The 15064-nt window shown below is 41.4% G+C and overlaps 1 protein-coding gene across 7 annotated transcripts in view; it reads right to left on the bottom strand.

Annotated features, from left to right (window-relative positions):
* tnpo1 (transportin 1) overlaps positions 1–15064 on the bottom strand; it is a 233726-nt gene that overhangs the window by 24513 nt on the left and 194149 nt on the right. For all 7 annotated transcript variants that reach the window (XR_011949032.1, XM_072516131.1, XM_072516134.1 and 4 more), the window contains exons 16-20: positions 11540–11647; positions 10492–10650; positions 10317–10404; positions 10057–10155; positions 2686–2781 (exon numbers count right to left, since the gene is read on the bottom strand). Coding sequence is in view for 6 of the 7 variants with exons in the window: in XM_072516131.1 (XP_072372232.1) it covers positions 2686–2781; positions 10057–10155; positions 10317–10404; positions 10492–10650; positions 11540–11647 (550 nt within the window). In the remaining variant the exon portion in view is untranslated. The remainder of the gene's footprint in view (positions 1–2685; positions 2782–10056; positions 10156–10316; positions 10405–10491; positions 10651–11539; positions 11648–15064) is intronic.

Genomic DNA, 15064 nt, shown 5'->3' on the forward strand with positions numbered 1-15064 from the left:
TGCTGTTTTTTCACTTTGCAACCAAATTACTAAAAATGCCAACGATCTCATTAATTTTGGAAACTGATTTTTTTTATTGCAACACCTCACTCAAGAAGACTCCTGAGAAAATGCTTAAAATGTTGTAATCTTATTTATCAGGAAAAAGTATTTATCAGGAAAAAAAACTTTGAATTAGATTCGGTCTTTCAGGGATAGATTTATGAATTGCAGTTGGAAAAACCCAAAATATTGGAAATACTTAGCAGGTCAGGCAACATTTGTGAAGAGAAAATCAGAGTTAACATTTCAAGTTGATGTCCTTACACCTGAACTATAAAAAGTTAAGAGATTCTTAACTCAAGAGGTTGGCCTGAAACATCAACCTGGTTTCTTTTTCCACAGATGTGGTCTGCCCTGCTGAGTATTTCCAGTATTTTCACTTTCAGATTTCCAGCATCTGTAATGTTTTTGTTTTACAAAAAGCAGATGTGTCTAGGAAAAAAATAGCCAAGAAACCAGACTGCCAAAGCATGTGACAATATTTTAAAACCACATCAAGAACTAGGACCAACTAGTAGTTGTGTTTTATGCGTGTTTTAGAATTCTGGGAATTTAGAATGGAAGAAAGCACTGTCAGCTTATAAGTAAGACACACAAGAGACAAGTGTTGCTACATTTCACAAACTAAAGAAACACCACGTTTCATTTTTACATTAACACAAGAAGTTTACATAAAATGTTTTGGGAAATAATTATTCAACCTGGGCGCAATACAGCATATTTAGAAAAAGGGACAGTTGATCAGTTATCCTTCATTAAACGTGCAATATTTTGTTCACATTTATTGCTGCTGTGCCGTGTCTCACTGCACATCTGCATTTACATTTGAAGAACCTAAATAGTACTTAAATCATAAGAGGAACAAGCTTATGAACATAAATGTCCTTATTCTAGGTGTTCATTAACCATCAAAGAAGCTGCCAAAATATATTTTCGAAAGGAGTCAAATGAACTCATGTCAGATGCAAGTTCTGTACAAAACAAGTGCAAATGTATTAATTAAATTACAGCAGTAACTCCACTTCAGAGCCATTTAATTGCTGTAAAGCAATTTGGCACTTGTCCGGATGTCGTGAAAAATGCTACACAAAGTAAGTTTTTCTTTTTAAATGTTGGTTTAACTATGGAATACTTTAAACACTGAGATATATGTGCTAATTACATTTAATACAGATTATTCATTAACTTAATAAATACATATATAACGTACAAAATAAAATCTGATAAAAGTGAGTGCATAAGGCTGCTTCAGTGAGACTAAGTTGCTGACCAGAATAAGAGCATGAAATTCCCCAGCCTAGGAGTTCTAAAATGTTTGGAGGAGGCAGAACTAAAATAGATAATCTGACAATGCTACTGCAGTATTCTGGGCGATCAGTTATATCTAGACAAACAATATTTTTGCATAATGTTACTTGGGGTGGGGGTGGGGGAAAGAGATGGAACACACTGAAGAACCCACAGAATTCTTGTAAATTGCATTCTAGTATTCCAATTGCACATTTTAATGTCCAGGTCAGAAAAAATATTATAGTCTTATTTTTCATTCATAGGATGTGAGCATCGCTGGCAGTGCTAGCACCTGTTGTTGATTCTTAACTGTCCATGAGGTGGTGGTGGTGAACGGTCTTCTTGAACCACTAGTCCATGTAGTATACCTACACCTGCAGTGTGTTTGGGGGAAGGGGGGAGGGTGGTGCCAGAATTTCACCTGCTCTTATCCTTATAGGTGGTGGAGGTTGCAGTTGCTGAAGGCGGCTCAGCAAATTATTGCAGTGCACCTTGTAGATAGTACACACTTAGAACTATGCACCGGTGATGGAGGGAGTGAATGTTTACGGTGGTCGATAGGCTGCTGATCACATGGGTTGTTTTATCCTGGAGTGTATTGAGCTTCACGTTGCTATAGTTCCACTCATTTAAAAAAGTAGAGTTATGCTCTTGACATGTGCCTTTTGTAACCGTTCTAATAGGTTCATTTTTAACAATAAATAAATTTGCTTAGTTCTTAAAAAGCTTATCCATTTTTATTGCCTCTCAAGTAATTCATCAGACCATGCATCTGACATTAAATTGGCAAGCTTGTTCCAATTATCACGCCCTTACAAGTCTCAAAATAATGCAATGGTAGTGCACTGTATTTCTATTTTACCAAATTTCACTTTAAGACTAACTTTTGTAAGCCAAACTTTTACACAAAATGCCCATCTTTGATATTGAAAAGTTTGGTAATTTTCATCATCCAATATTGTAAGTTTGCTCTAAATTTAAGGCTTGTAAAGATTAATTCCACTATGCAATGAATACAGAGAAGAGCAGAAATTATTTTGTGGATACCAAGAGTCTCCAGAGAGGACAACCCCAACATGTCGAACTACCATCTCTTTTTTTTTTTAATAGTTCACTAGGACCAGTAGCCTGACCTAAAAGCTAGAATCAACAATGTGATAGAAATAATTCTGAATAGGTGCTTTATAAAGTACCTATTGTCAACAATGTCCTGTCAATAGCCAACGCACATTACTACTTATGCAATAAAAACATTTTTTTATTTTAAAAGACATTTCAGATATATTTCAAACATTCCTAATCAGAACAATACTCAACAAATTCAATATCCTACAAAATCACCATTTGAGTTACCTGTATTTTCCAGTAATGTTTTTGGTGTATTAGGTCTATTAATGATATCCACCAGCTGGTGCAAGACCATTGGCACATAAGGCTGCATTTCAATCCCTAGTGAAAAAATAAAATTAGCGGAGTGAAGAGTTTAACCAACTAAAGGCAGTTCTTCACTCATTCGGTTTTAAAATGTTACATACTTTTTCTGTGAAATCAGGCGTAAGCACAAAGTGCACTTAGGAATGAAAAATTGGAAGGAAGCTTACTTCATTCCTCCTCCCCCGCACTGCCTCGGGAGAAAGTGAAGGAAAAAATGTATTTTTCAATTACAGTAAAGCCAAAGCACAAAATAGTGTGTTTTCAAAATAAAGTCACAAAATATATATAGAAAACAGCAAGGAGCTGCAATAGAATATCAGAGCACTTAAAATATTCTATTAAGTACATAATTGATCCACTGGTCCATTTCATATTTCAGTGACCTCACGTCTGTTTGTATACAAGTTTAAGTTACATGTGACCATTGGAGGAGATAGAATTTTAAAAAAATAAACAAGGGTGCAAGATGCTATCCAGTCCATGGTGAAAGAGGAGGTAATTAATATACTAGAAGGAATGAAAATTGATAAGAAGGTATTAGGTAGGCTGTCTATATTTAAAGTCGATAAAGCAAAAGATTGGATGCGATGCATCCAAGGTTACAGAGGAAAGTGAGGGTGAAAAGTATAGAAGCCTTAACTTTCCAATCTTCCCTAGTCTTAAGCTGGCTCCAGAAGACAGAATAATTGCAAACGTTATATCAGTTTTAAAAAGTGTGCAAGGACAGTCGGTTTATCTTCAGTGGTGGGGAAACTTCTAGAAACAGTAACTCAGGACTGATTTAATCACATGGACAAAGGCACATTAATTAAGGTAACACAGCACGGCTTGGTTAAGGGAAAATGGTATTTAACTTGAGGTTTTTTTAAAGAGATAACAGAGAGGGTTGTTAGGGCAATGCTGTGGACATGGACTTCAAAAGCATTTGATATAGTGCCACATAACAGTGTTGGGAGCGAAGTTATAATTCATGGAACAAAAGAGACAGTAGCAACATGACTACGAAATTGGTTGAGTGACAAAAAAAGAGTAGAAGTTAGTGAATGTTTTTTCCAGCTGGAGGAAGATTGCAAAGATCAATGTTGGGACCACAGCTCTTCCCGATATATAATGACTAGACCTTGGGGAACAGTTTAGTTCGGTTGGCTTAACAGCGAGGCCAATAGTGTGGATTTAATTTCCATACCAGCTGAGGTTATTCATGTTCGCCCCTTCCCAACCTTGCCCCTCGCCCGATGTGTCAGCACTCCCCGTCAAAAGGTGAAAGCAGCTATGGTCATCTGGGACTATGGCGACTTTACTTTGACCTTGGTTTACCCATAATTTCAAAATTTGCGGATGATATGAAACTTGGAAGCATTGTGAACTATGAGCAGGATAGTGTAGAACTTCAAAAGGACATATACAAGGTTGTGGAATGGGCAGACCAGTGGCAGATTAAGTTCAATGCAGGAAAATGCGAAGTGATTCATTTTGGCAAGAAGAACATGGAGAGACAATGTAAAGGATACAATTCTGAAGGGGGTGAAGAAGCTCCGGGAGTTATTAAAGCTAGGAAGACAAGTTGAGAGCGCTGTTAATAAAACATACAGTATCCTCAACTTTATTAATAGGGACATGAAGTAGACTAGCAAGGAGGATATGTTGAATTAAAACAGAAAATGTTGGATAAACTCAGCAGATCTGTGGAGAGAGAAACTGAGTTAACATTAGTCCGTATGACTCTTCTTCAATAGGAGTCAGAAGAGTCATACAGACTTGAAACGTTAACTGTGTTTCTCTCTCCATAGATGCTGACAGCGCTGCCGAGTTTATCCATCATATTCTTCTTTTATTTCAGATTTTTAGATCCACAGTATTTTATTTTATTTAGAGGTTATATTGAAATTGTACAAGACATTAGTTCGATCTCAACTAGAGTATTACATAAAGTTCTGGGTGCCGTACTTCAGGGAAGATGTGAAAGCGCTAAAGAGAATGTAGAATAGATTCCTGAGAATGGTTCCAGGGATGAGAAACTTTAGTTATGAAGACAGATTGGAGAAGTTGGGACAGTTTTCCATGCAGAAGAGAAACCAGAGAGAAGATTTCATAGAGGTATTCAAAATGAAGAGTCTGAACAGAGTAGATGGGGAGAAACTTCCCACTCATGAAAGGATGGAGAACAAGTGGGTACAGGTTTACAGTAATTGGAAAAAGCAAAAGCGGGGGTGGCACGTGGTGTAGTGGTTAACACTGCAGCCTACGGCGCTGAGGACCCAGGTTTGTATCCCAGCACTAGGTTACTGTCCGTGTGGAGTTTGCACATTCTCACCATGTCTGCGTGGGTTTCACCGCCACAACCCAAAGATGTGTAGGTTAGGTGGATTGGCCACACTAAATTGCCCCTTAATTGGAAAAAAATAATAATCGGGAATTGGAAAAAAATAAATCGGGTACTCTAAATTTTTTTAAAAAGCAAAAGCGTCCCGAGGAAAAGCTTGTTCAAGCAGCGAGACGTTGGGATCTGGCATGCACCAGCTAGGAGTACAGTGGAGGAAGGTTCAATCAAAACGTTCAAAAATAAATTGGACTGTTATCTGAAAAAATATACAGGGTTATGGGAGAAGGCAAGAGAATGGCACATGGTGAAATGCTCAGTTGGAGAGCCAGAGCAGCCATTTGACGATAGAGTAACTGTTTAAATTAAACTTGTCTTTCTTTATTAATGCTGAAAAGAGTGAGCATAGTTTAGCTGTCAGCAGAGCACAAACACTTAATCTGTAATTAGCCACAATGTAGAAATTTTCACCTTGGTGTCAATCAAATTACTTATAAGAGCAAACAGATGTGGAGGGCTTGGATGAGCATTAAACACCTGCTCATCAACTGATTCTAAATACTGTGTCCTGATTCAGTCAAAGGCTGTCAGAGGCCTTTGTGGGTGGAATAGATAGTGTTGACTTTTCCAAATGTCTTCAGTTCATTTTAGTTTCTTAAACTGACAAACAAGAATAATCGTCACATTCAACATCTATTGCAAATGAAAATTATCCAAAAATCCTCACTGCACAAGTACCTAGTCTTAGAAAAGGGCATGTTAATATATTACACCACTTTCCTTGTTAACATTTACGTGGATTCTTGCCAAATGTCTTTTGGAAATCCAAATCTACATCCACTGCATAACTACTGTCAGTGGTAAACAAACTAATCCCACTAGTGTTTTCTTTATTTCTCATCTCCCCCATAGATTCTACTCCCTCACCTTCCAGAAGATCCATTCTAATGTCATCCTTTATTAGAAAGGAGCCCACACACACCACCACACCCTCTTTTATATTTTGTTCATCCCTTAGAAAGAGAAGTATCCTGGAATAAGTATCTCTCAACTTTTGTTACCATGCAAACATATCTCTGCAGTGGCAATAGATCGAATCTACTTGTACTTCTATCGCTTCACGTGTTAGGATAACGTGTCTTTAAATTTTTACCATTTTCCCTGGATTGATCTTTTTTGCTACTGCATCAGTATAAAACTGTCCCTTTCTGTCACACTCTGCTTAAGTCGCTATACTGCTCTATGGCTTTGACTTTTCTCTTTTGGTTTACAAGTTTATCCTCACCTGATCCCCCTCCCTCACCCCCCCCCCCCCCCAATTTAACATTTAAGCCCCATTTCTAGCCTTAATTTTACAATTCACCAAGGTCACTGGTTCCAGCCTGGTTTAAGTGAAGCCCAAGGCTTTAGTGGTTTTTATTTCCCCCCCCAACTTTCAGACATCAGCTGTTCATCATTCTGCCACTCACAACTGCTCCAGGAATATCTGTTGTTTCTTTCCTTGCCCCGTTACCATACTCTTTGGCTTTGCACCAGTGTATGTATTTAAATAACTTGTTAAAGTTCATTGACCTGAAACATTTACTTTATTTCTCTCTCCACAGAAGATGTCTGACCTACATCCAGCATTTTCTGCTTTTATCCTGCTTTCCCAGTACTGGTGCCAGTGCCCCATAAATTAAAATCTGTCCCTCACATTTTGAACCATACATTTAACTCTCTGATCTGCTTATTCCAACTCACAGGTAGTTTAGACACGTTAAAAGTATTGCAGTTTCAGACATGCCAGCATGGAAAAAAGTGAAGCCAGAAATTTATTTCAATCATTCTTTGTAATATGAAAGTAATTCCTAGTTCCCCTTCAGGTGACAGCGATGTTCCCCTTCAGGTGACAGACATGGGGCTTCTTGAACTGCTACTATTTGCAGTGATAGTGGGCAGCACGGTAGTATAGTGGTTAGCACAGTTGCTTCACAGCTCCAGGGTCCCAGGTTCGATTCCCGGCTTGGGCCACTGTCTGTGCGGAGTCTGCACTTCCTCCCTGTGTGTGTGTGGGTTTCCTGCGGGTGTGCCGGTTTCCTCCCAGTCCGAAGATGTGCAGGTTAGGTGGATTGGACTTTGTAAATTGCCCTTAGTGTCCAAAAGGTTTGGTTGGGGTTATTGAGATAGGGTGGATGTGTGGGCTTGGGGTAGGGTGCCCTTTCCAAGGGCCGGAGCAGACTCGATGGGCCGAATGGCCTCCTTCTGCACTGTAAATTCTATGGTAGTACATCCACAATGTCTCTAGCTTAATTTTTGGCCCTCCAATTAAAGGGCAATTTAACATGGACGATTAATCCACCTACCCTGCACATCTTTGGGTTGTGGGGGTGAGACCCATGCAGGAGTGGGGAAAATCTGCAAATTCCACACGAACAGTGACATGGAGCCGGGATCAAACCCGGGTCCTCGGCACAGTGCTAACCTGCGCCACGATAAAAGTAAGAGCCTAGACGCCAGTGTATGTTGTGTGTTTTTTTCTAGTAAGTAAAGTCGCCAGAGTCCCAGATGACCACAGGCTGCTTTCCCCTTTGCGGGGGAGAGCTGACTGGTGGTGATTTAACCTGAGGATCACAAAACCTCAGGCAAGGGGCAAGGTTGAGAAGGCAGGGCCTTCATGATTACGTTAGCCAGTACGGGAATTGAACCCCCGCTGTTAACCTCTCCCTGTATCACAAACCAGCCACCCAGCCAACTGAGCTAAACCAGCCCCAGCATAATGTCTCTGGTTAGGGAGTTCCAGGATTTTGACTCAGTGATACATAAGGAATGGAAATACAAGTTCCAAGTTACTATAGTGTGACTTGAAGATAACTGTGTTCCTCTGTATCTGCTGCAATCATTATCCTAGCCAATGAAGGCTGCGTGTTTAGAAGAACCTGTGGCAACTTGCTGTGATGCATCCTTTAAACAGTACACACAGACTGCAGTATGGATCACCAAAAATGATGTTCTGCCTATTACATAAATGGACAATGTGGTATATGAATTTCTGTGCCGATGTGATGCTGGTATAGGCTGTACATCCCAACAATTGGTGGATCGTATCAAACAACCAGCCCAATTCCGGCCTTGGGTGATTATCTGTGTGGAGTTTGCACTTTCCCCCCATGGCTGCGTGGGTTTCCTCCAGCTGCTCCAGTTTCCTCCCACAGTCCAAGGATGTGCAGGCTAGGTGGATTGGCCATGTTAAATTGCCCTGGTGTCCAAAATGTTTAGGTGGGGTAACTGGGTTACGGGGAGAATGTGGAGGCGTGGATTTGTGCTTTTTATAAGGACTGTTGCAGACTCGATGGGCCGAATGGCCTCCTTCTGCACTGTAAATTCTATGGTTCTATAATGCACGAGTACAAGCATGTCCAGTGCACACAGCTATTTCTGGATATCACGTGGCATGAAGTGAATTAATTGAAAACAGGCAAATGTTATGTGGATCTCAGAAGGATTCATTTGGCACTTCTGGCTGAAGATTCCAACAAAGGCTTCAGCCTAGCTTTTTGCATTCACAATATGAGCTCAGGCTGAACTAAGTTTCATGGATCTTCCTCTTTCTGTTAGTTGCTTAGCTATCTAGCACCATTCAAAAATGGATCTGGCGGAGTTACAGAGTTTTAACCTGATCCACTGGTCATGGGATTGTTTACTTCTGTCCACCTACAGCACCATGTCCTCTCTGTCTAATTTGCATGTAGTCCTGTCTGTTTCACCAGGTTGGTAACTCATTTTTTGAAATGCCTGGTGTTACTCTGCATTCTCTTCAGTAACCAGCATCGGTTGTCTGGTTTGATGGTGATGGAGGAATGAGACTTATGCTGGTCCATAAGTCACAGCTCATGGTGTACAATTCTGTCGCTGCCCAGATGCAAATGAGAGCTGCAAGATTTGTTCTTAATTTCACAATATCACAGAATTGTTACAGTGCAGAAGGAGGCCATTCCCAATTAATACATTGATATTTGCACACAAATTGCTGGTGTCCTCAGGTGCGAAAATGGGACTCGTCTCCACAAGAGCTGTGTAGTGGTAATTTCTTCTATTGTTGTCATAGACAAATCTGAATGTAGATTGGCGAGCATGTGGAAAAGCAGGTTATTCCCTTGATCTGGTTGTCTCACCAGCTGACAGAAAACCAGTCTGACAGCTATGTCCTTTTCCACTCAACCAACTTGATCCGTGGTGATACCATCAAGTGGCGATGGACATTGAAGCCCCAACAGCCCAGAGAATGCTTTGTGACCCAATTATCCCTAGTCCTTCCTCGTCAACGTGGACTACTGATTCATCAACCATAGGACTGCAGTAGGTAATTATCAACAGGCTTTCTTATCCATGACATCATCAAGTCCAAAATCAGTGTTGAGGGTTCCCTGAGCCCACTCATGTTTTCTGGATTACTAGTCCAGGTATGTAGCCACTTTGTTACCGCCCCAATATTCACTAAATTGTCAAGGATGAGAATCTTTGGTTGTAAGGAGAGACTTAGTGTATTGGAACTGTTTATACTGCAGCAGAGTGGAGCAAGAAAAAACATTGTTTTTTTTCCTCCAAAAAATTGTCTTTGACTTGTGTAGAGGAAAACTATTTCTGGCTGGAGAATCAATTGGGGGGGGGGGGGGGGGCATCAATTTAATGTCTTTAAGTGAGTGAAGAGGTTATGAACAGAATAGTTGCATCAGAGCAGTTACAGCGTGGAATGTTTTGCCACATGGAATAGCAAGCATCGCTACATCCTTTAGAAAAAGGTGAACAAACATATGAAGCATAATTAAAGGGAAAAAAAGGACAAGGAAGTTTTGAATCCCTCGAACAAAAAAATATCACCACAGGTGAAAGGGGTCAAATAACCCCCTTTTGTGCTGACAGCGCCTCTAGTTCTAAATGTATTTTTCTTACCAAGTTCACAGTTTGATGTATATACATCAAATACTAACCCATCTGAATGGAGATCTCTCCTATTGCCCATGTGGCATTGTTACACACGGAAATAAACTCTGGGTTCAGATTAGTTCCAAGAACTGGCATGAAATCAGCTGTAAAAAGAAACAAAGTTGAAGTCATAATCAAAATCCAGTTAAAAATATGCCATTATATACACAACAAAACATGCTGCCTGTAATTTATTTTCTCAGTGGTGAATTTCACATAACCCGAATAATAAAACAGACTAGTGAATAAAGAAGACATTGCATACCAATACAAGGTTTCACATGCTGAAAACAGGCCTTTGTTAAATCACCCAACAAGGCAAATGAACTCTGTCGTACTTCTGGCATCTTATCCTATAGTTAAGGGGAAAAAAAAAAACAACATAGTTTTGGTTTCTCTTTGGAGTTTAAAAAAAAAGCTTCAATGGAACATTTACTTACCTGCATGCATTGGTACATTAACGATAAAATATTGCTCCTTGCTACCAGCTGTTCAATACTTCCTCCAAGACCTTCAGCCAAACCGCTCAGTAAATCAAGTGCCACAATCATAAAGTCTTTATCTGGAGCCTCACATTGGTCAGGCTGAGAACCATGCAACTGCAACAGAAGGACCAATGACTTAAGTACAGAACAAGATAACAAAACAACTTGGATCACAATAATACATCCCCAAGACGTGCAGGTTAGGTGGATTGGCCTAAATTGTCCCTTGTGTCCAAAAGGTTTGGTGGGGTTACTGGGTTCCAGGAATAGGGTGGCGGCGTGGGTTTGAGTAGGATGCTCATTCCAAGGGCCGGTGCAGGCTTGATGGGCTGAATGGCCTCCTCCTGCACTGTAAATTCTATGATTCTATGAATACTGATCCCATCTGTCTTAACCTATACACGTTCAGGCAGTCATTTGTAGACAAGTCTAAATGTATATCTAAATGTCAGAAAACTTTACTCCATTGCCCTTGTAGTCTTCTCTTCTTGTCCTTCCAACCGTGGCATTGTACTGTACTATAGCCCACAAACCTACATTAAGGCTTTGTAAATTGCAGGAAAGGGAAAAATATCAGAATTAGAGCTGATGTATTGAAAAAGGGGCCCAATACTTCCTGACTGCAATTACCTATGTATGAGCTGGTAAGCTTTACTCATTATTCCTGTATATTGAATAAATTAACAAAGTTCATGGAAGGATGAACAAAATTGAGTTAAGTGTTTAATAGAATTTACAGCAAAACGTTATTCAATCCAATTAGTTCAGCTGGTGAAATGCTTAAAAGAACTACGCCCATTAACGTAACATTCTATTCTTATGTCCCTTATGCACATATCTAGCGTCCCCCTAATTGAATCTTATACTATTCATCATCAAAAAGTCCTTGTAGTAACAAGTTCAATCTTCTAACTACTCATTGGGTAAAGAATATCCTCCTAAATTCCCTACTGGATTGATATTGATATAATAAACAATTTATATATAGTATTACAATACTTGCCATAGCTTGGGAAAGAGTTTTTTGCACGAGATTTACACAACGCTGGTATACAGGTTCACAGTATGGAAGAAAGCCGGACTGCAAGGCAGTGGCAACAGAAGACAGGCACTGTAACACAAAACATATTAGATTTAACATGATGCTATTTTGGTCACAAAAAAATAGAGCCGTCTTTTTTGTTAAATAAATATATTTTTTTACAAACACGTATCAAAACAGGTTACAACGAATAAATGCTCCGGGAAGCATAGTTCCCAACAATCAACTGTAGTCTGCACAGATTTTTCCTCATTTTCACCCCCTCCCTGCCCCAAACAGCTCCTCAAACACAGTCACAAACATTTTCCTCAAACCCCCCCTGAAGAGCCCCTTAACTCATACTTTATCTTCTCTAAACGCAGGAAGTCGGACAGGTCACCCAACCAAGCCTCTATCCCTGGCGGCGATGCCGACCGCCACTCCAGGAAAATTCGACCAAAAATAGAGCCTTCATTACACCATGACTGCAACACTGAAAACACAACATTCTGATTGGCTCAAATTATTCTCTGCAATGTAATTTTAGAAAGCAGGAGACAAGTTTTGAAAGTGGTGCAACCAGTAGATTAGGAAAGGATTATCTCCAGAAATTATCCATTCTTTTGTAACATCACATAACATTTATAATTTTGAATAATGGGAGTCTCATTTCCTGAAGCTGATGATTTTGAAAATTTCAGCCACTGAATCAGCTGCCAAATATCAGTTCAGTGACTGGTGTTAATTTTATTCTCCTTGCTCCATTTTCATTCTGCAATATCAATTCATAGAATCCCTCAGTGCAACGGGCTATTCGGCCCATTGAGACTGCACCTACCCTCTGAAAGAGCAGTCTACCTATGCTCTCTTCCCCACAGTATCCCGCGACCCCACCTAACCTGCACATATTTGGACAGTGGGAGGAAACCAGAGATCCCGGAGGAAACCCACGTAGACATGGGGAGAGCGTGCAAACCCCACACTGTCACCCAAGGCTGGAATAGAACTCAGATCCCTGGCGCTGTGAGGCAGCAATGCTAACCACTGTGTCACCATACCACCCTTATGTATTTTCCCCTTTATTATTTAATTTGAGCCCACCAGATTGCACTTCACCGGATGCCATAATAAGAGAATTTAATCAGCATAAAGCTAATCAGAGATGATTTCCTGGATATATGTTCTGGAAGACTAATGTTGAAAAAAATATGTATTTGGATGTTGGCCAGGTGGTATAAGTTGACAGAGGGTACGGATGCTGCATTAACATTTAGAAATTCAATTAAAAATCTGTACTATAAGCATGTTTATGCAGTTGAAACATTGCAACTAGCTAAGAGCAGTTTTTTTCCCAAACATATATTTGAAAATACATGCCTACTTGTAGCAAGCCTAAGAGCCTTGGCGGTAACTGCACTCTTCTTATTTCTGGCCTCCTGATGAGAGATGGGGCTTTCAGCTGTCTGGGCCCTAAGCTCTGCAATTCCCTTGCAAAGCTTTCTGCCTCTTTTCTCATTTAGGAAACTCGGGCGAGATTCTCCGACCCCCCCTGCCGGGTCGGAGAATCGCCAGGGGCGGCGTGAATCCTGCCCCCGCCGAATTCTCCGACACTGCACCGGTCGGCGGGCCCCCCCCCCCCCGGCGATTCACCGGCCCGCGATGGGCCAAAGTCGTGCTGCTGTCATCCAGTCCCGCCGGCGTGAATCAAAACACCTACCTTACCGGCGGAACTAGCGGGCTCCAGGGGTCGTGGGGGAGGCACGGGGCGATCTGGCCCCGGAGGGTGCCCCCGCGGTGGCCTGGCCCGCGATCGGGGCCCACCAATCCGCCTGCGGGCCTGTGCCATGGGGACACTCTTTTCCTTCCGCCTCGGCCATAGCCTCCGCGTTGGCCGATGTGGAAGTGACAACCACCCCCGCGCATGCGCAGGGATGACGTCAGCAGCCGCTGACGCTCCCGCGCATGCGCGGACTTCCGCCGGCCGGCGCAGTCCCTTCGGCCCCGGCTGGCGTGGCGCCAAAGGCCTTTCCCGCCGGCCGGCGGTGCACCAACCACTCCTGCGTGGGCCTAGCCCCTCAAGGTGAGGGCTTGGCCCCTAAAGGTGTGGATCTTTGGGGCGGCCCGACGCCAGAGTGGTAGTGGTTCCCGCCACTCCATCCCGCCGGAACCCCCGCCCCGCCGGGTAGGGGAGAATCCCGGCCCTTACCTCTAACCAATCTTCTGATAAACTGCCCTAATATTTCCTTGTGTGGCTTGGTGCCATACATTGTTTAATAATGCCAATGAAGCACTTTGGGATGGGTTAATATGTTAATGGTGTTATAAAAATTGTTATAGAATGAAAATAAGAGAAACAGAGTCTAACTTGTTATTTGGGATTGCTCATTAGATTGGTTTCTTTCTCGCATCAACAACTACCTTTGCGAATACTGACAAAATATTGGTAGAAATGGAGATGGTAAAGATAATAGATGGAATGAAAACTGATTGACAGGTTTCAATGTATAGGCAGGCTTCAGTGGATAAGTCGCCTGGTCCGATGATCCCAAGTTGCGAAGAAAATGGGGGTGGAAATAGGGGGAAGTGTTTGCCATAACCTTCCAATCTTCTATAGATAAGTGAGCTTTGCACACTCCCAGTGAGACATAGAGGACAAATCCAGAGTAAAGACACAAAGAGTTTGGGAGCTGGGAATTTGAAGCTCGGTGGGAATACGAGGTTGGGTGGGAGGAGGTGCTTTTCATCCCTTGATTGGTCACTCTCAAATTTCCTGTGAGTGGCTGCCCTGCTGCAGGTGACTACAAGGGAGAGATCTGATTGGTGAGTAGCAGGTAAGGAGTTAAGTCCTTCACACTGGGAGTGGAGCTGCGTGGGAGAAATCCGGTGTGCAGTCTGGGAAGGTAAGTGGCATTTGTGTCTGTGTCTCACTGTGTTTTCAAATTGTGGGGGAAAAATAAGTGATGTCACAGTAAAGCTTGGGACCCGATTGGCTGGTAAGGAATCAATGTTAAACTTGAAAAGAAAACATTGAAAAAAACAATTAAAACTAACTAATTAACCAGGTAGATGAGTAACTAAACTGGAGGGCGGAGTTAATATTCAGCATTTAATTTTACAGTAGATATCTGGTGCCAGGGACCATATAGTTAATTGTAACTGTTATAACCTGCCTACTTACGATTGGCTGGGGACTAATGACTATCCCACAATCCCATGGGAGTATGAACTTCCCCAATGAGGGGGGCGGAGAAACTCCTAGTATAAATAAGCTGGCCAGTTCAGGAACCAGGAGGAAGGAGAAGGTAACAAGGGAAGTTACTGCTACTGTTATGTATATATTGTTATAGTAAATAAACGTTATTATTTTGTATCCTTAAAACTCGTGCTGGATTCTTCGTGGCCCTTACAAAACTAACTTAATCAATAACAATTTAATAAGTATTTATAATAAGTACTTATTTTAAATTAATTAACTAGTGCTTAAATGTCACTCAGCAGGGTGCAGTG

The sequence above is a fragment of the Scyliorhinus torazame genome, chromosome 9 (assembly GCF_047496885.1).
Source record: "Scyliorhinus torazame isolate Kashiwa2021f chromosome 9, sScyTor2.1, whole genome shotgun sequence".
Taxonomy (NCBI): domain Eukaryota; kingdom Metazoa; phylum Chordata; class Chondrichthyes; order Carcharhiniformes; family Scyliorhinidae; genus Scyliorhinus; species Scyliorhinus torazame.